This window comes from Oncorhynchus clarkii, unplaced genomic scaffold (genome assembly GCF_045791955.1).
Source record: "Oncorhynchus clarkii lewisi isolate Uvic-CL-2024 unplaced genomic scaffold, UVic_Ocla_1.0 unplaced_contig_14002_pilon_pilon, whole genome shotgun sequence".
NCBI classification, from domain to species: domain Eukaryota; kingdom Metazoa; phylum Chordata; class Actinopteri; order Salmoniformes; family Salmonidae; genus Oncorhynchus; species Oncorhynchus clarkii.
The window spans coordinates 100,001-127,500 of record NW_027261012.1 but is presented as its reverse complement, the minus strand read 5'-3'; the positions used below and the strand labels follow the sequence as shown (position 1 = coordinate 127,500).

At 43.8% G+C, this 27,500-nt stretch overlaps 1 protein-coding gene across 1 annotated transcript in view; it reads right to left on the bottom strand.

Moving 5' to 3' along the window:
- LOC139403204 (amyloid beta precursor protein binding family B member 2-like) overlaps positions 1-27,500 on the bottom strand; it is a 60,511-nt gene that overhangs the window by 3,111 nt on the left and 29,900 nt on the right. The window contains exons 10-15 of the mRNA XM_071146917.1: positions 27,383-27,500; positions 25,966-26,102; positions 16,109-16,223; positions 11,045-11,159; positions 8,291-8,374; positions 7,781-7,896 (exon numbers count right to left, since the gene is read on the bottom strand). The exon at positions 27,383-27,500 is cut by the window's right edge and continues 29 nt beyond it. Coding sequence (XP_071003018.1) covers positions 7,781-7,896; positions 8,291-8,374; positions 11,045-11,159; positions 16,109-16,223; positions 25,966-26,102; positions 27,383-27,500 — 685 coding nt within the window. The remainder of the gene's footprint in view (positions 1-7,780; positions 7,897-8,290; positions 8,375-11,044; positions 11,160-16,108; positions 16,224-25,965; positions 26,103-27,382) is intronic.

The window sequence follows — 27,500 nt, the reverse complement described above, 5'->3', positions numbered from 1 at the left end:
TTGTTGATAATGAGGGTAGAGGTGTATATAGTGGTGGTTGTTGATAATGAGGGTAGAGGTGTATATAGTGTATATAGTGGTGGTTGTTGATAATGAGGGTAGAGGTGTATATAGTGTATATAGTGGTGGTTGTTGATAATGAGGGTAGAGGTGTATATAGTGGTGGTTGTTGATAATGAGGGTAGAGGTGTATATAGTGTATATAGTGGTGGTTGTTGATAATGAGGGTAGAGGTGTATATAGTGTATATAGTGGTGGTTGCTGATAATGAGGGTAGAGGTGTATATAGTGGTGGTGGTTGATAATGAGGGTAGAGGTGTATATAGTGGTAGTTGTTGATAATGAGGGTAGAGGTGTATATAGTGTATATAGTGGTGGTTGTTGATAATGAGGGTAGAGGTGTATATAGTGTATATAGTGGTGGTTGTTGATAATGAGGGTAGAGGTGTATATAGTGTATATAGTGGTGGTTGTTGATAATGAGGGTAGAGGTGTATATAGTGGTGGTTGTTGATAATGAGGGTAGAGGTGTATATAGTGGTGGTTGCTGATAATGAGGGTAGAGGTGTATATAGTGGTGGTTGCTGATAATGAGGGTAGAGGTGTATATAGTGGTGGTTGCTGATAATGAAGGTAGAGGTGTATATAGTGGTGGTTGTTGATAATGAGGGTAGAGGTGTATATAGTGGTGGTTGCTGATAATGAGGGTAGAGGTGTATATAGTGGTGGTTGCTGATAATGAGGGTAGAGGTGTATATAGTGTATATAGTGGTGGTTGCTGATAATGAGGGTAGAGGTGTATATAGTGGTGGTTGCTGATAATGAAGGTAGAGGTGTATATAGTGGTGGTTGTTGATAATGAGGGTAGAGGTGTATATAGTGGTGGTTGCTGATAATGAGGGTAGAGGTGTATATAGTGTATATAGTGGTGGTTGCTGATAATGAGGGTAGAGGTGTATATAGTGGTGGTTGTTGATAATGAGGGTAGAGGTGTATATAGTGTATATAGTGGTGGTTGTTGATAATGAGGGTAGAGGTGTATAGAGTGGTGGTTGTTGATAATGAGGGTAGAGGTGTATATAGTGGTGGTTGTTGATAATGAGGGTAGAGGTGTATATAGTGGTGGTTGCTGATAATGAGGGTAGAGGTGTATATAGTGTATATAGTGGTGGTTGTTGATCATGAGGGTAGAGGTGTATATAGTGTATATAGTGGTGGTTGCTGATAATGAGGGTAGAGGTGTATATAGTGTATATAGTGGTGGTTGTTGATAATGAGGGTAGAGGTGTATATAGTGTATATAGTGGTGGTTGTTGATAATGAGGGTAGAGGTGTATATAGTGTATATAGTGGTGGTTGCTGATAATGAGGGTAGAGGTGTATATAGTGTATATAGTGGTGGTTGTTGATAATGAAGGTAGAGGTGTATAGAGTGGTGGTTGTTGATAATGAGGGTAGAGGTGTATATAGTGGTGGTTGTTGATAATGAGGGTAGAGGTGTATATAGTGTATATAGTGGTGGTTGTTGATAATGAGGGTAGAGGTGTATATAGTGGTGGTTGTTGATAATGAGGGTAGAGGTGTATATAGTGGTGGTTGTTGATAATGAGGGTAGAGGTGTATATAGTGGTGGTTGCTGATAATGAGGGTAGAGGTGTATATAGTGTATATAGTGGTGGTTGTTGATAATGAGGGTAGAGGTGTATATAGTGGTGGTGGTTGATAATGAGGGTAGAGGTGTAAATAGTGGTAGTTGTTGATAATGAGGGTAGAGGTGTATATAGTGTATATAGTGGTGGTTGTTGATAATGAGGGTAGAGGTGTATATAGTGTATATAGTGGTGGTTGTTGATAATGAGGGTAGAGGTGTATATAGTGTATATAGTGGTGGTTGTTGATAATGAGGGTAGAGGTGTATATAGTGGTGGTTGTTGATAATGAGGGTAGATTGCTGATAATGAGGGTAGAGGTGTATATAGTGGTGGTTGCTGATAATGAGGGTAGAGGTGTATATAGTGGTGGTTGCTGATAATGAAGGTAGAGGTGTATATAGTGGTGGTTGTTGATAATGAGGGTAGAGGTGTATATAGTGGTGGTTGCTGATAATGAGGGTAGAGGTGTATATAGTGGTGGTTACTGATAATGAGGGTAGAGGTGTATATAGTGTATATAGTGGTGGTTGCTGATAATGAGGGTAGAGGTGTATATAGTGGTGGTTGCTGATAATGAAGGTAGAGGTGTATATAGTGGTGGTTGTTGATAATGAGGGTAGAGGTGTATATAGTGGTGGTTGCTGATAATGAGGGTAGAGGTGTATATAGTGTATATAGTGGTGGTTGCTGATAATGAGGGTAGAGGTGTATATAGTGGTGGTTGCTGATAATGAAGGTAGAGGTGTATATAGTGGTGGTTGTTGATAATGAGGGTAGAGGTGTATATAGTGGTGGTTGTTGATAATGAGGGTAGAGGTGTATATAGTGTATATAGTGGTGGTTGTTGATAATGAGGGTAGAGGTGTATAGAGTGGTGGTTGTTGATAATGAGGGTAGAGGTGTATATAGTGGTGGTTGTTGATAATGAGGGTAGAGGTGTATATAGTGGTGGTTGCTGATAATGAGGGTAGAGGTGTATATAGTGTATATAGTGGTGGTTGTTGATAATGAGGGTAGAGGTGTATATAGTGTATATAGTGGTGGTTGTTGATAATGAGGGTAGAGGTGTATATAGTGTATATAGTGGTGGTTGTTGATAATGAGGGTAGAGGTGTATATAGTGTATATAGTGGTGGTTGTTGATAATGAGGGTAGAGGTGTATATAGTGTATATAGTGGTGGTTGCTGATAATGAGGGTAGAGGTGTATATAGTGGTGGTTGTTGATAATGAGGGTAGAGGTGTATATAGTGTATATAGTGGTGGTTGTTGATAATGAGGGTAGAGGTGTATATAGTGTATATAGTGGTGGTTGCTGATAATGAGGGTAGAGGTGTATATAGTGTATATAGTGGTGGTTGTTGATAATGAAGGTAGAGGTGTATATAGTGGTGGTTGTTGATAATGAGGGTAGAGGTGTATATAGTGTATATAGTGGTGGTTGTTGATAATGAGGGTAGAGGTGTATATAGTGTATATAGTGGTGGTTGTTGATAATGAAGGTAGAGGTGTATAGAGTGGTGGTTGTTGATAATGAGGGTAGAGGTGTATATAGTGGTGGTTGTTGATAATGAGGGTAGAGGTGTATATAGTGTATATAGTGGTGGTTGTTGATAATGAGGGTAGAGGTGTATATAGTGGTGGTTGTTGATAATGAGGGTAGAGGTGTATATAGTGGTGGTTGTTGATAATGAGGGTAGAGGTGTATATAGTGTATATAGTGGTGGTTGTTGATAATGAGGGTAGAGGTGTATATAGTGGTGGTTGTTGATAATGAGGGTAGAGGTGTATATAGTGGTGGTTGCTGATAATGAGGGTAGAGGTGTATATAGTGGTGGTTGTTGATAATGAGGGTAGAGGTGTATATAGTGGTTGTTGATAATGAGGGTAGAGGTGTATATAGTGTATATAGTGGTGGTTGTTGATAATGAGGGTAGAGGTGTATATAGTGGTGGTTGTTGATAATGAGGGTAGAGGTGTATATAGTGTATATAGTGGTGGTTGTTGATAATGAGGGTAGAGGTGTATATAGTGGTGGTTGTTGATAATGAGGGTAGAGGTGTATATAGTGTATATAGTGGTGGTTGTTGATAATGAGGGTAGAGGTGTATATAGTGGTGGTTGCTGATAATGAGGGTAGAGGTGTATATAGTGGTGGTTGTTGATAATGAGGGTAGAGGTGTATATAGTGGTTGTTGATAATGAGGGTAGAGGTGTATATAGTGTATATAGTGGTGGTTGTTGATAATGAGGGTAGAGGTGTATATAGTGGTGGTTGTTGATAATGAAGGTAGAGGTGTATAGAGTGGTGGTTGTTGATAATGAGGGTAGAGGTGTATATAGTGGTGGTTGTTGATAATGAGGGTAGAGGTGTATATAGTGTATATAGTGGTGGTTGTTGATAATGAGGGTAGAGGTGTATATAGTGGTGGTTGTTGATAATGAGGGTAGAGGTGTATATAGTGGTGGTTGTTGATAATGAGGGTAGAGGTGTATATAGTGTATATAGTGGTGGTTGTTGATAATGAGGGTAGAGGTGTATATAGTGGTGGTTGTTGATAATGAGGGTAGAGGTGTATATAGTGGTGGTTGCTGATAATGAGGGTAGAGGTGTATATAGTGGTGGTTGTTGATAATGAGGGTAGAGGTGTATATAGTGGTTGTTGATAATGAGGGTAGAGGTGTATATAGTGTATATAGTGGTGGTTGTTGATAATGAGGGTAGAGGTGTATATAGTGGTGGTTGTTGATAATGAGGGTAGAGGTGTATATAGTGTATATAGTGGTGGTTGTTGATAATGAGGGTAGAGGTGTATATAGTGGTGGTTGTTGATAATGAGGGTAGAGGTGTATATAGTGTATACAGTGGTGGTTGTTGATAATGAGGGTAGAGGTGTATATAGTGGTGGTTGTTGATAATGAGGGTAGAGGTGTATATAGTGGTGGTTGTTGATAATGAGGGTAGAGGTGTATATAGTGTATATAGTGGTGGTTGTTGATAATGAGGGTAGAGGTGTATATAGTGTATATAGTGGTGGTTGTTGATAATGAGGGTAGAGGTGTATATAGTGGTGGTTGTTGATAATGAGGGTAGAGGTGTATATAGTGGTGGTTGCTGATAATGAGGGTAGAGGTGTATATAGTGTATATAGTGGTGGTTGTTGATAATGAGGGTAGAGGTGTATATAGTGGTGGTTGTTGATAATGAGGGTAGAGGTGTATATAGTGTATATAGTGGTGGTTGTTGATAATGAGGGTAGAGGTGTATATAGTGGTGGTTGTTGATAATGAAGGTAGAGGTGTATATAGTGGTGGTTGTTGATAATGAGGGTAGAGGTGTATATAGTGTATATAGTGGTGGTTGTTGATAATGAGGGTAGAGGTGTATATAGTGTTACCTGGTTGTTGCTGATAATGAGGGTAGAGGTGTATATAGTGTTACCTGGTTGTTGCTGATAATGAGGGTAGAGGTGTATATAGTGTATATAGTGGTGGTTGTTGATAATGAGGGTAGAGGTGTATATAGTGGTGGTTGTTGATAATGAGGGTAGAGGTGTATATAGTGGGGGTTGCTGATAATGAGGGTAGAGGTGTATATAGTGTATGTTACCTGGTTGTTGCTGATAATGAGGGTAGAGGTGTATATAGTGTTACCTGGTTGTTGCTGATAATGAGGGTAGAGGTGTATATAGTGTATATAGTGGTGGGTGTTGATAATGAGGGTAGAGGTGTATATAGTGGGGGTTGTTTATAATGAGGGTAGAGGTGTATATAGTGGTGGTTGTTGATAATGAGGGTAGAGGTGTATATAGTGGTGGTTGTTGATAATGAGGGTAGATGTGTATATAGTGTATATAGTGGTGGTTGCTGATAATGAGGGTAGAGGTGTATATAGTGGTGGTTGTTGATAATGAGGGTAGAGGTGTATATAGTGGTGGTTGTTGATAATGAGGGTAGAGGTGTATATAGTGTATATAGTGGTGGGTGTTGATAATGAGGGTAGAGGTGTATATAGTGGTGGTTGCTGATAATGAAGGTAGAGGTGTATATAGTGGTGGTTGTTGATAATGAGGGTAGAGGTGTATATAGTGGTGGTTGTTGATAATGAGGGTAGAGGTGTATATAGTGGTGGTTGTTGATAATGAGGGTAGAGGTGTATATAGTGGTGGTTGTTGATAATGAGGGTAGAGGTGTATATAGTGTTACCTGGTTGTTGCTGATAATGAGGGTAGAGGTGTATATAGTGTATATAGTGGTGGTTGCTGATAATGAGGGTAGAGGTGTATATAGTGTATATAGTGGTGGTTGTTGATAATGAGGGTATAGGTGTATATAGTGTATATAGTGGTGGTTGTTGATAATGAGGGTAGAGGTGTATATAGTGTTACCTGGTTGTTGCTGATAATGAGGGTAGAGGTGTATATAGTGTATATAGTGGTGGTTGCTGATAATGAGGGTAGAGGTGTATATAGTGTATATAGTGGTGGTTGTTGATAATGAGGGTAGAGGTGTATATAGTGGTGGTTGTTGATAATGAAGGTAGAGGTGTATATAGTGGTGGTTGTTGATAATGAGGGTAGAGGTGTATATAGTGTATATAGTGGTGGTTGTTGATAATGAGGGTAGAGGTGTATATAGTGTTACCTGGTTGTTGCTGATAATGAGGGTAGAGGTGTATATAGTGTTACCTGGTTGTTGCTGATAATGAGGGTAGAGGTGTATATAGTGTATATAGTGGTGGTTGTTGATAATGAGGGTAGAGGTGTATATAGTGGTGGTTGTTGATAATGAGGGTAGAGGTGTATATAGTGGGGGTTGCTGATAATGAGGGTAGAGGTGTATATAGTGTATGTTACCTGGTTGTTGCTGATAATGAGGGTAGAGGTGTATATAGTGTTACCTGGTTGTTGCTGATAATGAGGGTAGAGGTGTATATAGTGTATATAGTGGTGGGTGTTGATAATGAGGGTAGAGGTGTATATAGTGGGGGTTGTTTATAATGAGGGTAGAGGTGTATATAGTGGTGGTTGTTGATAATGAGGGTAGAGGTGTATATAGTGGTGGTTGTTGATAATGAGGGTAGATGTGTATATAGTGTATATAGTGGTGGTTGCTGATAATGAGGGTAGAGGTGTATATAGTGGTGGTTGTTGATAATGAGGGTAGAGGTGTATATAGTGGTGGTTGTTGATAATGAGGGTAGAGGTGTATATAGTGTATATAGTGGTGGGTGTTGATAATGAGGGTAGAGGTGTATATAGTGGTGGTTGCTGATAATGAAGGTAGAGGTGTATATAGTGGTGGTTGTTGATAATGAGGGTAGAGGTGTATATAGTGGTGGTTGTTGATAATGAGGGTAGAGGTGTATATAGTGGTGGTTGTTGATAATGAGGGTAGAGGTGTATATAGTGGTGGTTGTTGATAATGAGGGTAGAGGTGTATATAGTGTTACCTGGTTGTTGCTGATAATGAGGGTAGAGGTGTATATAGTGTATATAGTGGTGGTTGCTGATAATGAGGGTAGAGGTGTATATAGTGTATATAGTGGTGGTTGTTGATAATGAGGGTATAGGTGTATATAGTGTATATAGTGGTGGTTGTTGATAATGAGGGTAGAGGTGTATATAGTGTTACCTGGTTGTTGCTGATAATGAGGGTAGAGGTGTATATAGTGTATATAGTGGTGGTTGCTGATAATGAGGGTAGAGGTGTATATAGTGTATATAGTGGTGGTTGTTGATAATGAGGGTAGAGGTGTATATAGTGGTGGTGGTTGATAATGAGGGTAGAGGTGTATATAGTGTATAGAGTGGTGGTTGCTGATAATGAGGGTAGAGGTGTATATAGTGTATATAGTGGTGGTTGTTGATAATGAGGGTAGAGGTGTATATAGTGTATATAGTGGTGGTTGCTGATAATGAGGGTAGAGGTGTATATAGTGTATATAGTGGTGGTTGTTGATAATGAGGGTAGAGGTGTATATAGTGTATATAGTGGTGGTTGTTGATAATGAGGGTAGAGGTGTATATAGTGTATATAGTGGTGGTTGCTGATAATGAGGGTAGAGGTGTATATAGTGTATATAGTGGTGGTTGTTGATAATGAGGGTATAGGTGTATATAGTGTTACCTGGTTGTTGCTGATAATGAGGGTAGCATCAGCCACGTTGAGGTTAACAGCTTTCCACTCCTCTCTACTGGAAGAACCAATCAGACTGTCTATCGCCCCGTTCAATATGTCCATACCTAGGGTCACAGGGCAGGGGTCAGGGGTTAGAGGTCAGGATCACTCACTAACTACCACAGTTAGAGTGCGTCTGTCCGTCCGTCCGTCCGTCCGCGTCCGTCCGTCCGTCCGTCCGAGTGAGTGAGTGAGTGAGTGAGTGAGTGAGTGAGTGAGTGAGTGAGTGAGTGAGTGAGTGAGTGAGTGAGTGAGTGAGTGAGTGAGTGAGTGAGTGAGTGAGTGAGTGAGTGAGTGAGTGAGTGAGTGAGTGAGTGAGTGAGTGAGTGAGTGAGTGAGTGAGTGAGTGAGTGAGTGAGTGAGTGAGTGAGTGAGTGAGTGTGTGTGTGTGTGTGTGTGTGTGTGTGTGTGTGTGTGTGTGTGTGAGAGTGAATGTGTGTGTGTGAGTGTGTGTCTCACCTATAGGTCTGTCTACTGGCTTCATACCCAGATACAGCAGCCGGAACCTCTGGACCAACTCTGTCTTTGGAGTGGGGAACTCTGCTGAACACACACACACACACACACGCACGCGCACACGCACGCACGCAGACATACACACACAAATACTTATTTTCCACCATAATTTGCAAATAAATTCATTAAATATCCTACAATGTGATTTTCTGGATTTTTTTCTCATTTTGTCTGTCATAGTTGTGTACCTATGATGAAAATTACAGGCCTCTCTCATCTTTTTAAGTGGGAGAACTTGCACAATTGGTGGCTGACTAAATACTTTTTTGCCCCACTGTATATACAACAATCCTATTAAGTATGTGATACAGTATATGTGATACAGTATACAGTATATGTGATACAGTATATGTGATACAGTATACAGTATATGTGATGCAGTATCTGTGATACAGTATACATTATATGTGATACAGTATACAGTATATGTGATACAGTATATGTGATACAGTATACAGTATATGTGATACAGTATATGTGATACAGTATATGTGATACAGTATACAGTATATGTGATGCAGTATCTGTGATACAGTATACATTATATGTGATACAGTATACAGTATATGTGATACAGTATATGTGATACAGTATACAGTATATGTGATACAGTATATGTGATACAGTATATGTGATACAGTATACAGTATATGTGATGCAGTATCTGTGATACAGTATACATTATATGTGATACAGTATACAGTATATGTGATACAGTATATGTGATACAGTATACAGTATATGTGATACAGTATCCAGTATATGTGATACAAAATATGTGATACAGTATATGTGATACAGTATATGTGATACAGTATACAGTATATGTGATACAGTATACAGTATATGTGATACAATATATGTGATACAGTAGACAGTATATTTGATACAGTATACAGTATATGTGATACAGTATATGTGATACAGCATCCAGTATATGTGAGACGGTAAATGTAATACATTACACAGTATACGTGATACAGTATACAGTATATGTGATACAGTATATGTGATACAGTATACAGTATATGTGATACAGTATACAGTATATGTGATAAAGTATATGTGATAAAAAATATGTGATACAGTATCCAGTATATGTGAGACAGTAAATGTAATACATTATACAGTATATGTGATACAGTATACAGTATATGTGATACAGTATATGTGATACATTATACAGTATATGTGATACAGTATATGTGATACAGTACACAGTATATGTGATACATTATACAGTATATGTGACACAGTATATGTGATACAGTATACGGTATATGTGATACAGTATATGTGATACAGTACACAGTATATGTGATACATTATACAGTATATATGATACAGTATATGTGATACAGTACACAGTATATGTGATACATTATACAGTATATGTGATACAGTATATGTGATACAGTATATGTGATACAGTATACAGTATATGTGATGCAGTATCTGTGATACAGTATACATTATATGTGATACAGTATACAGTATATGTGATACAGTATACAGTATATGTGATACAGTATCCAGTATATGTGATACAAAATATGTGATACAGTATATGTGATACAGTATATGTGATACAGTATACAGTATATGTGATACAGTATACAGTATATGTGATACAATATATGTGATACAGTATACAGTATATTTGATACAGTATACAGTATATGTGATACAGTATATGTGATACAGCATCCAGTATATGTGAGACGGTAAATGTAATACATTACACAGTATACGTGATACAGTATACAGTATATGTGATACAGTATATGTGATACAGTATACAGTATATGTGATACAGTATACAGTATATGTGATAAAGTATATGTGATAAAAAATATGTGATACAGTATCCAGTATATGTGAGACAGTAAATGTAATACATTATACAGTATATGTGATACAGTATACAGTATATGTGATACAGTATATGTGATACATTATACAGTATATGTGATACAGTATATGTGATACAGTACACAGTATATGTGATACATTATACAGTATATGTGACACAGTATATGTGATACAGTATACGGTATATGTGATACAGTATATGTGATACAGTACACAGTATATGTGATACATTATACAGTATATATGATACAGTATATGTGATACAGTACACAGTATATGTGATACATTATACAGTATATGTGATACAGTATATGTGATACAGTATACGGTATATGTGATACAGTATATGTGATGCAGTATACAGTATATGTGATACAGTATACAGTATATGTGATACAGTATATGTGATACAGTATATGTGATACAGTATATGTGATACAGTATACAGTATATGTGAGACAGTAAATGTAATACATTATACAGTATATGTGATACAGTAGAGCAGAGTACAGTAGAGCAGAGTAGATTCCAGTAGAGTAGAGTAGATTACAGTAGAGTAGATTACAGTAGAGCAGAGTAGATTACAGTAGAGTAGTGTAGATTACAGTAGAGTAGATTACAGTAGAGTAGATTACAGTAGAGTAGAGTAGATTACAGTAGAGTAGATTACAGTAGAGCAGAGTAGATTACAGTAGAGCAGAGTAGATTACAGTAGAGTAGATTACAGTAGAGTAGATTACAGTAGAGCAGAGTAGATTACAGTAGAGTAGATTACAGTAGAGTAGAGTAGATTACAGTAGAGTAGATTGCAGTAGAGTAGAGTACCTTGTAGTGGGAGGTCTAGTCCTGACTGCATTCTGTCGTGTAGAGACACGCCCCCTGACAACGCCCCTGACAACGCCCCTGATAACGCTTTAGCATGCTTACGCTCTGACATGATCTACAAATGAGAGGAGAGGAGAGGAGAGGAGAGGAGACGAGACGAGAGGAGGGGAGAGGAGGGGAGAGGAGAGGAGAGGAGCAGAGAGGAGGGGAGAAGAGAGGAGGGGAGAGGAGAGGAGGGGAGAGGAGAAGAGAGGAGCAGAGAGGCGGAGAGAAGGAGTAAATTAGTTAGAATAACCCAAGAGAAAATGTCTCTCTTGAAAGAGTGTCAAGCTGTCTCGCCAAATCACCTGGGGAGTGACACTCCCCTCCCCTCTAAGTCTACTCTGCTCTGCACACACAGCTAACCAGGTCAGCCTCTATCTCTCTCCCTGTAGCTCTCTCTCTCTCCGTCTCTCCCTCTCTCTCTCTCTCTCTCTCTCTCTCTCCTCTCCGTCTCTCCCTCTCTCTCTCTCTCTCCCTCTCTCTCTCTCCGTCTCTCTCTCTCTCTCTCCGTTTCTCTCTCTCTTCTCCCTCTCTCTCTCTCTCTCTCCGTCTCTCTCTCTCTCTCTCTCTTCTCCCTCTCTCTCTCCGTCTCTCTCTCTCTCTCTCTCTCCGTCTCTCCCCCTCTCTCTCTCTGTCTCTCTCTCTCCGTCTCTCTCTCTCTCTCTCTCCGTCTCTCTGTCTCTCTCTCTCTCTCTCTCCCTCTCTCTCTCTCTCTCTCTCTCTCTCTCTCCGTCTCTCCCTCTCTCTAAAATATATTCCTCTCTGCAACACACCAATAAATGATGGATAAACTTAGGGTTTGCCACTCTCCTCTGCATTGCTCTCTCCCTCTTTCTCTCTCTCCCTCTCTCATCCCCCTCTCCATCCCTCTCTCTCTCTCCATCCCCCTCTCGCTCTGACACTAGACAGGGACTAGGACACTAGACAGGGACTAGGACACTAGACAGGGACCAGAACACTAGACAGGGACACTAGACAGGGACTAGGACACTAGACAGGGTCTAGGGCACTAGACAGGGTCTAGGGCACTAGACAGGGACAGGGACTAGGACACTAGACAGGAACTAGGACACTAGACAGGGACTAGGACACTAGATAGAGATGAGGACACTAGACAGGGACCAGGACACTAGACAGGGACTAGGATACTAGACAGGGACAGGGACCAGGACACTAGACAGGGACTAGGATACTAGACAGGGACTAGGAAACTAGACAGGGACCAGGACACTAGACAGGGACTAGGACACTAGACAGGGATGAGGACACTAGACAGGGACCAGGACACTAGACAGGGACACTAGACAGGGACTAGGACACTAGACAGGGACAGGGACTAGGACACTAGACAGGGACAAGGATACTAGACAGAGACAGGGACTAGGACACTAGACAGGGACTAGGATACTAGACAGGGACAGGGACTAGGACACTAGACAGGGACTAGGATACTAGACAGGGACTAGGATACTAGACAGGGAAAGGGACTAGGACACTAGACAGGGACTAGGATACTAGACAGGGACACTAGACAGGGACTAGGACACTAGACAGGGACTAGGATACTAGACAGGGACAGGGACTAGGACACTAGACAGGGACTAGGACACTAGACAGGGACTAGGACACTAGACAGGGACTAGGATACTAGACAGGGACAGGGACACTAGACAGGGACCAGGACACTAGACAGGGACTAGGACACTAGACAGGGACTAGGGCACTAGACAGGGACCAGGACACTAGACAGGGACTAGGACACTAAACAGGGATGAGGACACTAGACAGGGACTAGGACACTAGACAGGAACTAGGACACTAGACAGGGACACTGGACAGGGACACTAGACAGGGACTAGGACACTAGACAGGGACTAGGGCACTAGACAGGGACTAGGACACTAGACAGGGACACTGGACAGGGACACTAGACAGGGACTAGGACACTAGACAGGGACTAGGACACTAGACAGGGACACTGGACAGGGACACTAGACAGGGACTAGGACACTAGACAGGGACTAGGACACTAGACAGGGACACTGGACAGGGACACTAGACAGGGACTAGGACACTAGACAGGGACTAGGACACTAGACAGGGTCTAGCCGGAACATAATTACAAATCATTTGTAGACTGCAAATTGACCGCAAGAAGTGTAGGGTATAGGATGTAGGGTGTTGGGTATAGGTTTTAGAGTGTAGGGTAATAGGTATAGGGTGTAGAGTGTGTCCTAGGCTGTAGGCTATAGGTTTTATAGTGTATGGTATAGGGTATAGAGTGTAGGGTATAGCGTGTAGGGTATAGCGTGTAGGGTATCGGCTATAGGTTGTAGGGTGTAGGGTACAGGCTATAGGTTGTAGGGTATAGGCTATAGGTTGTAGGGTATAAACTGTAGGGTGTAGGTTTAGGGTATAGGGTGTAGGCTATAGGTTGAAGGGTATAGAGTGTAGGCTATAGGTTGTAGGGTATAGGGTTTAGGGTATAGGATATAGGTTGTAGGGTAGAGTGTAGGCTATAGGTTGTAGGGTATAGGGTTTAGGGTATAGGATATAGGTTGTAGGGTATAGGGTGTCAGCTATAGGTTGTAGGGTGTAGGTACAGGGTGTAGGGTACAGGGTGTAGGGTAGAGGGTGTAGGGTATAGGGTACAGGTTATAGGTTGTAGGGTATAGGCTATAGGTTTAGGGTATAGAGTGTAGGCTATAGGTTGAAGGGTTTAGGGTATAGGATATAGGTTGTAGGGTATAAAGTGTAGGTTATAGGTTGTAGGGTAAAGAGTGTTGGGTATTGGTTGTAGGGTATAGAGTGTTGGGTATAGGTTGTAGGGTATAGGGTTTAGGGTATAGAATATAGGCTATAGGTTGTAGGGTATAGAGTTTAGGGTATAGGGTATAGGATATAGGTTATAGGTTGTAGGGTATAGAGTGTAGGCTATAGGTTGAAGGGTATAGGGTTTAGGGTATAGGATATAGGTTATAGGTTGTAGGATATAGGTTATTGGTTGTAGGGTATAGGGTGTTGGCTATAGGTTGTAGGGTACAGGGTGTAGGGTAGAGGGTGTAGGGTAGAGTGTGTATGGTAAAGGGAGTAGGGTACAGGGTAAAGGGTGCGGGATATAGGCTATAGGATATAGGGTGTAGGGTAGAGTGTGTATGGTAAAGGGAGTAGGGTACAGGGTAAATTATATATGTATAGGGTATAGGGTACAGGGTCAATTATATATGGTATAGGGTATAGGGTATAGGGTACAGGGTAAATTATATATGGTATAGGGTACAGGGTATAGGGTACAGGGTATAGGGTATAGGGTATAGGGTACAGGGTATAGGGTATAGGGTATAGGGTATAGGGTACAGGGTAAATTATATATGGTATAGGGTACAGGGTATAGGGTACAGGGTATAGGGTATAGGGTACAGGGTACAGGGTAAATTATATATGGTATAGGGTGCAGGGTACAGGGTAAATTATATATGGTATAGGGTGTAGGGTACAGGGTAAATTGTATATGGTATAGGGTACAGGGTATAGGGTATAGGGTACAGGGTATAGGGTATAGGGTACAGGGTAAATTATATATGGTATAGGGTGTAGGGTACAGGGTCAATTATATATGGTATAGGGTGTAGGGTACAGGGTCAATTATATATGGTATAGGGTGTAGGGTACAGGGTCAATTATATATGGTGTAGGGTACAGGGTACAGGGTAAATTATCTATGGTATAGGGTACAGGGTACAGGGTAAATTATACATGGTATATGGTATAGGGTACAGTGTGTAGGGTATAGGGTACAAGGAGTAGGGTATAGGGTACAGGGTGTAGGGTATAGGGTACAGGGTATGGGGTACAGGGTATGGGGTGTAGGGTACAGGGTGTAGGGTACAGAGTATAGGGTACAGGGTATAGGTCACAGGGAGTAGGGTATAGGGTACAGGGTGTAGGGTACAGGGTGTAGGGTACAGGGTATAGGGTCAAGGGTATAAGGTGCAGGGTACAGTGTGTAGGGTACAGGGTGTAGGGTACAGGGTGTAGGGTATAGGGTACAGGGTGTAGGGTACTGTGTTTAGGGTATATGGTTTATGGTATAGGGTATAGGGTACAGGGTGTAGGGTACAGGGTGTAGGGTACAGGGTATAGGGTCAAGGGTATAGGGTGTAGGGTACAGTGTGTTGGGTACAGGGTGTAGGGTATAGGGTACAGGGTATAGGGTACAGGGTGTAGGGTACAGGGTATAGGGTGTAGGGTACAGGCAGTAGGGTATAGGGTAAAGGGTATAGGGTACAGGGTGTAGGGTACACGGTGTAGGGTACACAGTGTAGGGTATAGGGTACAGGGAGTAGGGTATAGGGTACAGGGAGTAGGGTATAGGATATAGTGTACAGAGTGTTGAGTATATTGTATATGGTATAGGATGTAGGGTACAGTGTGTAGGGTACAGGGTGTAGGGTATAGGGTACAGGGTGTAGGGTACAGAGTGTAGGGTACACGGTGTAGGGTATACGGTATAGGGTACAGGGTGTAGAGTATAGGGTATAAGCTGGTATAGGTATAGGGTACAGAGTGTATGGTATAGGGTACAGAGTGTAGGGTATAGGGAGTAGGGTATAGGGACTAGGGAACAGGGAGTAGGGTATAGGGTACAGAGTGTAGGGTACAGGGTGTAGGGTATAGGGTTCAGGGTGTATAGTATAGGGTACAGGGAGTAGGGTACAGGGTATAGGGTATAGGGTATAGGGTACAGAGTGTAGGGTACAGGGTGTAGGGTATAGGGTACAGGGTGTATAGTTTAGGGTACAGGGAGTAGGGTATAGGGTACAGAGTTTAGGGTACAGGGTGTAGGGTATAGGGTACAGGGTGTATAGTATAGGGCACATGGAGTAGGGTACAGGGTATAGGGTACAGGGAGTAGGGTACAGGGTATAGGGTATAGGGTACAGAGTGTAGGGTACAGGGTGTAGGGTATAGGGTTCAGGGTGTATAGTATAGGGTACAGGGAGTAGGGTGTAGGTTACTCACCCTAGAGCAGATGAGGTGGAGGCTGGTAGCGATGGCTTTAGCTGGCGTGTCACAACGGAACACATGACACTTCAGAATCCTGGTGTCCTTATCCCTCGCTACGTACGCAAAGTCCCTGGGGAGGAGAGGAGAGGGTTAACAGAGAAGGAGAGGGAGGAGGAGAGGGAGGAGGAGAGGAGAGGGTTAACAGAGGAGGAGAGGAGAGGGTTAACAGAGGAGGAGAGGGAGGAGGAGAGGGAGAGGAGAGGGTTAACAGAGGAGGAGAGGGAGGAGGAGAGGGAGAGGAGAGGGTTAACAGAGGAGGAGAGGAGAGGGTTAACAGAGGAGGAGAGGAGAGGGTTAACAGAGGAGGAGAGGAGAGGGTTAACAAGGAGGAGAGGGTTAACTGGTTAACAACTGGTGAACACCTTGAAGACAGTAAGGCTGAGGAAATTAAACAATAGCCAGAACATTAGAGGAGAGGAGAGGAGAGGAGAGGAGAGGAGAGGAGAGGAGAGGAGAGGAGAGGAGAGGAGAGGAGAGGAGAGGAGAGGAGAGGTGGATTGGGGGATGAAAGGAGAGGAGGAGAAGGATAGGGGAGAGGAGGAGAGGAGTAGAAGGATAGGGGGAGAGGAGGAAAATGATAGGGGGAGAGGAGGAGGAGAGGAGGAGAAGGATAGGGGGAGAGGAGAAGGATAGAGGAGAGGAGAATGATAGGGGGAGAGGAGAGGAGAAGGATAGGGGGAGAGGAGGAGAAGGATAGGGGAAGAGGAGAGGAGAAGGATAGGGGGAGAGGAGAAGGATAGGGGAAAGGAGGAGGAGAGGAGGAGAAGGATAGGGGGAGAGGAGAGGAGAAGGATAGGGGGAGAGGAGGAGGAGAGGAGGAGAAGGATAGGGGAGAGGAGAGGAGAAGGATAGGGGGAGAGGAGAAGGAGAGGAGGAGAGGAGAGGAGAAGGATAGGGGAGAGGAGAGGAGAAGGATAGGGAGAGAGGAGGGAGAAGGATAGGGGAGAGGGGGAGGAGAGGAGGAGAAGGATAGGGGAGAGGAGGAGGAAAGGAAGAGAAGGATAGGGGAGAGGAGAGGAGAAGGAGAGGGGGGGAGGAGGAGAGGAGGAGAAGGATAGGGAGAGAGGAGGAGGAGATGAGGAGAAGGATAGGGGAGAGGAGAGGAGAGGAGAGGATAGGGGGAGAGGAGGAGAAGGATAGGGGAGAGGAGAGGAGAAGGATAGGGAGAGAGGAGGAGGAGAGGAGGAGAAGGATAGGGGAGAGGAGGAGGAGAGGAGGAGAGCATAGGGGAGAGGAGGAGGAGGATAGGGGGAGAGGAGGAGAAGGATAGGGGGAGAACAAGAACATGTTTACCTCTCTCTGAGTCCAGGGAAGCAAGGGAGGAGAGGAGGAGTTAGTTAAAGAGAGGTGGGAGAGAGGAGGAGAGGAGGAGAGGAGAAGAGGAGAGGAGAAGAGGAGAGGAGGAGAGGAGACGAGGAGGTGGAGGAGAGGAGGAGAGGAGAAGAGGAGAGGAGATGAGCAGAGGAGTAGGAGGAGAGGAATAGAGGAGAGGAGGAGAGGAGACGAGGAGAGGAGTAGAGGAGACGAGGAGAAGAGGAGAGAAGTAAAGGAGATGAGCAGAGGAGGAGAGGAGAGGAGAAGAGTGGAGGAATAGAGGAGACGAGGAGAGGAGGAGGAGGAGAGAAAAACACAAAATCTCAGCAAGACCTCCTGATAGGAGGAACAAGGATTACATCTACTACCACACAAGACCTCCTGATAGGAGGAACAAGGATTACATCTACTACCACACAACACCTCCTGCTGAGGAACAAGGATTACATCTACTACCACACAACACCTCCTGCTGAGGAACAAGGATTACATCTACTACCACACAAGACCTCCTGATAGGAGGAACAAGGATTACATCTACTACCACACAACACCTCCTGATAGGAGGAACAAGGATTACATCTACTACCACACAAGACCTCCTGATAGGAGGAACAAGGATTACATCTACTACCACACAACACCTCCTGATAGGAGGAACAAGGATTACATCTACTACCACACAACACCTCCTGATAGGAGGAACAAGGATTACATATACTACCACACAACACCTCCTGATAGGAGGAACAAGGATTACATCTACTACCACACAACACCTCCTGATAGGAGGAACAAGGATTACATCTACTACCACACAACACCTCCTGCTGAGGAACAAGGATTACATCTACTACCACACAACACCTCCTGATAGGAGGAACAAGGATTACATCTACTACCACACAACACCTCCTGATAGGAGGAACAAGGATTACATCTACTACCACACAACACCTCCTGATAGGAGGAACAAGGATTACATCTACTACCACACAAGACCTCCTGATAGGAGGAACAAGGATTACATCTACTACCACACAACACCTCCTGCTGAGGAACAAGGATTACATCTACTACCACACAACACCTCCTGATAGGAGGAACAAGGATTACATCTACTACCACACAAGACCTCCTGATAGGAGGAACAAGGATTACATCTACTACCACTCAACACCTCCTGATAGGAGGAACAAGGATTACATCTACTACCACACAACACCTCCTGATAGGAGGAACAAGGATTACATCTACTACCACACAACACCTCCTGATAGGAGGAACAAGGATTACATCTACTACCACACAACACCTCCTGATTACATCTACTACCACACAACACCTCCTGATAGGAGGAACAAGGATTACATCTACTACCACACAACACCTCCTGATAGGAGGAACAAGGATTACATCTACTACCACACAACACCTCCTGATAGGAGGAACAAGGATTACATCTACTACCACACAACACCTCCTGATAGGAGGAACAAGGATTACATCTACTACCACACAACACCTCCTGATAGGAGGAACAAGGATTACATCTACTACCACACAACACCTCCTGATAGGAGGAACATCTACTACCACACAACACCTCCTGATGAGGAACAAGGATTACATCTACTACCACACAAGACCTCCTGATAGGAGGAACAAGGATTACATCTACTACCACACAACACCTCCTGATAGGAGGAACAAGGATTACATCTACTACCACACAAGACCTCCTGATAGGAGGAACAAGGATTACATCTACTACCACACAACACCTCCTGATAGGAGGAACAAGGATTACATCTACTACCACACAACACCTCCTGATAGGAGGAACAAGGATTACATCTACTACCACACAACACCTCCTGATAGGAGGAACAAGGATTACATCTACTACCACACAACACCTCCTGATAGGAGGAACAAGGATTACATCTACTACCACACAACACCTCCTGATAGGAGGAACAAGGATTACATCTACTACCACACAACCTCCTGCTAGGAGGAACAAGGATTACATCTACTACCACACAACACCTCCTGGAGGAACAAGGATTACATCTACTACCACACAACACCTCCTGATAGGAGGAACAAGGATTACATCTACTACCACACAACACCTCCTGATAGGAGGAACAAGGATTACATCTACTACCACACAACACCTCCTGATAGGAGGAACAAGGATTACATCTACTACCACACAAGACCTCCTGATAGGAGGAACAAGGATTACATCTACTACCACACAACACCTCCTGATAGGAGGAACAAGGATTACATCTACTACCACACAACACCTCCTGATAGGAGGAACAAGGATTACATCTACTACCACACAACACCTCCTGATAGGAGGAACAAGGATTACATCTACTACCACACAAGACCTCCTGCTGAGGAACAAGGATTACATCTACTACCACACAAGACCTCCTGATAGGAGGAACAAGGATTACATCTACTACCACACAACACCTCCTGATAGGAGGAACAAGGATTACATCTACTACCACACAACACCTCCTGATAGGAGGAACAAGGATTACATCTACTACCACACAACACCTCCTGATAGGAGGAACAAGGATTACATCTACTACCACACAACACCTCCTGATAGGAGGAACAAGGATTACATCTACTACCACACAACACCTCCTGATAGGAGGAACAAGGATTGCATCTACTACCACACAACACCTCCTGATAGGAGGAACAAGGATTACATCTACTACCACACAACACCTCCTGCTAGGAGGAACAAGGATTACATATACTACCACACAACACCTCCTGCTAGGAGGAACAAGGATTACATCTACTACCACACAAGACCTCCTGATAGGAGGAACAAGGATTACATCTACTACCACACAACACCTCCTGATAGGAGGAACAAGGATTACATATACTACCACACAACACCTCCTGCTAGGAGGAACAAGGATTACATCTACTACCACACAACACCTCCTGATAGGAGGAACAAGGATTACATATACTACCACACAACACCTCCTGCTAGGAGGAACAAGGATTACATCTACTACCACACAAGACCTCCTGATAGGAGGAACAAGGATTACATCTACTACCACACAACACCTCCTGATAGGAGGAACAAGGATTACATCTACTACCACACAACACCTCCTGCTGAGGAACAAGGATTACATCTACTACCACACAACACCTCCTGATAGGAGGAACAAGGATTACATCTACTACCACACAACACCTCCTGATAGGAGGAACAAGGATTACATCTACTACCACACAACACCTCCTGATAGGAGGAACAAGGATTACATCTACTACCACACAACACCTCCTGATAGGAGGAACAAGGATTACATCTACTACCACACAACACCTCCTGATAGGAGGAACAAGGATTACATATACTACCACACAACACCTCCTGCTAGGAGGAACAAGGATTACATCTACTACCACACAACACCTCCTGATAGGAGGAACAAGGATTCCATCTACTACCACACAACACCTCCTGCTGAGGAACAAGGATTACATCTACTACCACACAACACCTCCTGATAGGAGGAACAAGGATTCCATCTACTACCACACAACACCTCCTGCTGAGGAACAAGGATTACATCTACTACCACACAACACCTCCTGATAGGAGGAACAAGGATTACATCTACTACCACACAATACCTCCTGATAGGAGGAACAAGGATTACATCTACTACCACACAACACCTCCTACTGAGGAACAAGGATTACATCTACTACCACACAAGACCTCCTGATAGGAGGAACAAGGATTACATCTACTACCACACAACACCTCCTGATAGGAGGAACAAGGATTACATCTACTACCACACAACACCTCCTGATAGGAGGAACAAGGATTACATCTACTACCACACAACACCTCCTGATAGGAGGAACAAGGATTACATCTACTACCACACAACACCTCCTGATAGGAGGAACAAGGATTACATCTACTACCACACAACACCTCCTGATAGGAGGAACAAGGATTACATCTACTACCACACAACACCTCCTGATAGGAGGAACAAGGATTACATCTACTACCACACAACACCTCCTGATAGGAGGAACAAGGATTACAGCTACTACCACACAACACCTCCTGCTGAGGAACAAGGATTACATCTACTACCACACAACACCTCCTGATAGGAGGAACAAGGATTACATCTACTACCACACAACACCTCCTGATAGGAGGAACAAGGATTACATCTACTACCACACAACACCTCCTGATAGGAGGAACAAGGATTACATCTACTACCACACAAGACCTCCTGATAGGAGGAACAAGGATTACATCTACTACCACACAACACCTCCTGCTGAGGAACAAGGATTACATCTACTACCACACAACACCTCCTGCTAGGAGGAACAAGGATTACATCTACTACCACACAACACCTCCTGATAGGAGGAACAAGGATTACATCTACTACCACACAAGACCTCCTGATAGGAGGAACAAGGATTACATCTACTACCACACAACACCTCCTGCTGAGGAACAAGGATTACATCTACTACCACACAACACCTCCTGATAGGAGGAACAAGGATTACATCTACTACCACACAACACCTCCTGCTAGGAGGAACAAGGATTACATCTACTACCACACAACACCTCCTGCTGAGGAACAAGGATTACATCTACTACCACACAAGACCTCCTGATAGGAGGAACAAGGATTACATCTACTACCACACAACACCTCCTGATAGGAGGAACAAGGATTACATCTACTACCACACAACACCTCCTGATAGGAGGAACAAGGATTACATCTACTACCACACAACACCTCCTGATAGGAGGAACAAGGATTACATCTACTACCACACAACACCTCCTGCTGAGGAACAAGGATTACATCTACTACCACACAACACCTCCTGATAGGAGGAACAAGGATTACATCTACTACCACACAACACCTCCTGATAGGAGGAACAAGGATTACATCTACTACCACACAACACCTCCTGATAGGAGGAACAAGGATTACATCTACTACCACACAAGACCTCCTGATAGGAGGAACAAGGATTACATCTACTACCACACAACACCTCCTGATAGGAGGAACAAGGATTACATCTACTACCACACAACACCTCCTGCTAGGAGGAACAAGGATTACATCTACTACCACACAACACCTCCTGCTAGGAGGAACAAGGATTACATCTACTACCACACAACACCTCCTGATAGGAGGAACAAGGATTACATCTACTACCACACAAGACCTCCTGATAGGAGGAACAAGGATTACATCTACTACCACACAACACCTCCTGATAGGAGGAACAAGGATTACATCTACTACCACACAACACCTCCTGTTGAGGAACAAGGATTACATCTACTACCACACAACACCTCCTGATAGGAGGAACAAGGATTACATCTACTACCACACAACACCTCCTGAAAGGAGGAACAAGGATTACATCTACTACCACACAACACCTCCTGATAGGAGGAACAAGGATTACATCTACTACCACACAAGACCTCCTGATAGGAGGAACAAGGATTACATCTACTACCACACAACACCTCCTGATAGGAGGAACAAGGATTACATCTACTACCACACAACACCTCCTGATAGGAGGAACAAGGATTACATCTACTACCACACAACACCTCCTGATAGGAGGAACAAGGATTACATCTACTACCACACAACACCTCCTGATAGGAGGAACAAGGATTACATCTACTACCACACAACACCTCCTGATAGGAGGAACAAGGATTACATCTACTACCACACAACACCTCCTGCTGAGGAACAAGGATTACATCTACTACCACACAACACCTCCTGATAGGAGGAACAAGGATTACATCTACTACCACACAAGACCTCCTGATAGGAGGAACAAGGATTACATCTACTACCACACAACACCTCCTGATAGGAGGAACAAGGATTACATCTACTACCACACAACACCTCCTGATAGGAGGAACAAGGATTACATCTACTACCACACAACACCTCCTGATAGGAGGAACAAGGATTACATCTACTACCACACAACACCTCCTGATAGGAGGAACAAGGATTCCAACATGTTTTATACAGTACATTCAGACTATTCTCTGTTAACTTATTCAACATTTTGTTAGGTTATAGCCTTGTTCTAAATGTGATTAAATTGTTTTAAAAACCTCATCAATCTACACACAATACCCCATAATGACATCACAATACCCCATAATGACATCACAATATCCCATAATGACATCACAATACCCCATAATGACATCACAATACCCCATAATGACACCACAATACCCCATAATGACATCACAATACCCCATAATGACATCACAATACCCCATAATGACATCATAATGACATCACAATACCCCATAATGACATCACAATACCCCATAATGACAAAGCAACATTTCTTTCAAATGTATTTAAAACAACTGAAATATCACATTTACATTCAGACCCTTTACTCAGTTCTTTGTTGAAGCACCTTTGCGATTACAGCCTCAAGTCTTCTTGGGTATGACGCTACAAGCTTGGCAGACCTGTATTTGGGGAGTTTCTCCCATTCTTCTCTGCAGATCCTCTCAAGTTCTTGTCAGGTTGGATGGGGAGCGTCGCGGCACAGCTATTTTCCGGTCTCTCCAGAGATGTTCGATCGGGTTCAAGTCCGGGCTCTGGCTGGGCCACTGAAGGACATTCAGAGACTTGTCCCGAAGCCACTCCTGTGTTATCTTGGCTGTGTGCTTTGGGTCGTTGTACTGTTGGAAGGTGAACCTTCACCCCAGTCTGAGGTCCTGAGCGCTCTGGAACTGGTTTTCATCAAGGATCTCTCTGTTCATCTTTCCCTTGATCCTGACTAGTTTCCCTGCTGCTGAAAAACATCCCCACAGCATGATGCTGCCACCACCATGCTTCACCGTAGGGATGGTGCCAGGTTTCCTCCAGATGTGATGCTAGGCATTCAGGCCCAATGAGTTCCATCTTGGGTTCATCAGACCAGAGAATCTTGTTTCTCGTGGTCTGAGAGTCCTTTAGGTGCCTTTTGGCTCACTCCAAGCGGGCTGTCATGCCTTTTACACATGCCAGTAATTTGACCCTCTGTCGACGCCTCACGCCTCAGTTTGGGAACCACTGATGTAGATGCCAGTAATTTTATATAATTGGTTGCTTGATTAAAGAAATGGAGCCAATGACACAACGCTGAACAACGCTGAACAACGCTGAACAACGCTGAACAACGCTGAACAACACTGAACATCGCTGAACATCGCTGAACAACACTGAACAACGCTGAACATCGCTGAACATACATGTAACATTTGAAATGTTGTTGTTTATCTTTAACTGTTAATGTCTTTTTTGTTCAGTTTCATTTGTTTTGTTGTTGTTTCTTCATTTGCTTTGGCAGTAAACACGAGTTTCTCATATTGATAAACCCACTGTAGTGCCTTGCGGTCGGATGCCGAGCAGGTACCATACCAGGCGGTGAGGCAACCAGTCAGGATGCTCTCGATGGTGCAGCTGTAGAACCTTTTGAGGATCTGAGGACCCATGCCAAATCTTTTCAGCCTCCTGAGGGGGAATAGGTTTTGTCGTGCCCTCTTCACGACTGTCTTGGTGTGTTTGGACCATGACAGTTTGTTGGTGATGTGGACACCAAGGAACTTGAAACTCACGAACCCGCTCCACTACAGTCCCGTTGATGTTAATGGGGGCCTGTTTGGCCCGCCTTTTCCTGTAGTCCACGATCATCTCCGTTGTCTTGCTCACGTTGAGGGAGAGGTTGTTGTCCTGGCACCACACGGCCAGGTCTCTGTTCTCCTCCCTATAGGCCGTCTCATCGTTGAGGGAGAGGTTGTTGTCCTGGCACCTCACGGCCAGGTCTCTGTTCTCCTCCCTATAGGCCGTCTCATCGTTGTCGGTGATCGGGTCTACCACTGTTGTGTTGTCACCAAATTTAATGATGGTGTTGGAGTCGTGCCTGGCCATGCAGTCATGAGTGAACAGGGAGTACAGGAGGGGACTGAGCACGTACCCCTGAGGGGCCCCCGGGTTGAGGGGGTGGCCAGTCAGGAAGTCCAGGATCCAGTTGCAGAGGGAGCTGTTTAGTCCCAGGGTTACTTGGGTAATCTTTCATCAATCACTCCTCTTCTCCTCTTTCCGGTCATCCCCCTCTCCCAATCAATCACTCCTCTTCTCCTCTTTCCGGTCATCCCCCTCTCCCAATCAATCACTCCTCTTCTCCTCTTTCCGGTCATCCCCCTCTCCCAATCAATCACTCTGACCTTTCACTGTGTGTGTGTGTGTATGTGTGTGTGTGTGTGTGTGTGTGTGTGTGTGTGTGTGTGTGTGTGTGTGTGTGTGTGTGTGTGTGTGTGTGTGTGTGTGTGTGTGTGTGTGGTCGTCATGGTGACTCACCTGACATTGTCACGGCCGACCCCCCAGACACGAATGCTTGCTATTGGCTGAGAATGAAGCACGTTGCCAAGACAACGGTCCGTAGGATCAACCAGGTTCAACATGTTGTTCACCAGAACCAGATACATGTCCTGACCCTGCAAACACACACACACACACACACACACACACACACACACACACATTAATCCTTGATATTGGTCTGAATGGCCGTAGATTAAAGTACCAGTCAAAAGTTTGGACACACCTACTCATTCAAGGGTTTTTCTATATTTTTTACTATATTGCAGAATAATTGTGAAGACATCAACACTCTGAAATAGCACATCTCTCCCTCTCTTATGCTCTCTTATCTCCTCCTCTTTCTTCCCTCCATCCTTATCTCCTCCTCTTTCTTCCCTCCATCCTTATCTCCTCCTCTTTCTTCCTTATCTCCTCCTCTTTCTTCCCTCCATCCTTATCTCCTCCTCTTTCTTCCTTATCTCCTCCTCTTTCTTCCCTCCATCCTTATCTCCTCCTCTTTCTTCCCTCCATCCTTATCTCCTCCTCTTTCTTCCTTCCATCCTTATCTCCTCCTCTTTCTTCCCTCCATCCTTATCTCCTCCTCTTTCTTCCTTCCATCCTTATCTCCTCCTCTTTCTTCCCTCCATCCTTATCTCCTCCTCTTTCTTCCTTCCATCCTTATCTCCTCCTCTTTCTTCCCTCCATCCTTATCTCCTCCTCTTTCTTCCTTCCATCCTTATCTCCTCCTCTTTCTTCCCTCCATCCTTATCTCCTCCTCTTTCTTCCTTCCATCCTTATCTCCTCCTCTTTCTTCCCTCCATCCTTATCTCCTCCTCTTTCTTCCCTCCATCCTTATCTCCTCCTCTTTCTTCCTTCCATCCTTATCTCCTCCTCTTTCTTCCCTCCATCCTTATCTCCTCCTCTTTCTTCCTTATCTCCTCCTCTTTCTTCCCTCCATCCTTATCTCCTCCTCTTTCTTCCTTATCTCCTCCTCTTTCTTCCCTCCATCCTTATCTCCTCCTCTTTCTTCCCTCCATCCTTATCTCCTCCTCTTTCTTCCCTCCATCCTTATCTCCTCCTCTTTCTTCCTTCCATCCTTATCTCCTCCTCTTTCTTCCCTCCATCCTTATCTCCTCCTCTTTCTTCCTTCCATCCTTATCTCCTCCTCTTTCTTCCTTCCATCCTTATCTCCTCCTCTTTCTTCCCTCCATCCTTATCTCCTCCTCTTTCTTCCTTCCATCCTTATCTCCTCCTCTTTCTTCCTTCCATCCTTATCTCCTCCTCTTTCTTCCTGCCATCCTTATCTCCTCCTCTTTCTTCCTTCCATCCTTATCTCCTCCTCTTCCCTCCCTCCATCCTTATCTCCTGCTCACTCACTCTCACTCTCTCCTCTCTCTCTCACTCTCTCTCTCACCTCTCCCCAGATGCCGACCGTGTCTCTGATGTTGCTCTTGCAGTAGGATAGCTGTCGGATACAGTTGTTAACGGCAACACTACTCTTCCCTGGCGACAGGTCCTCTTCTGCCATCTCT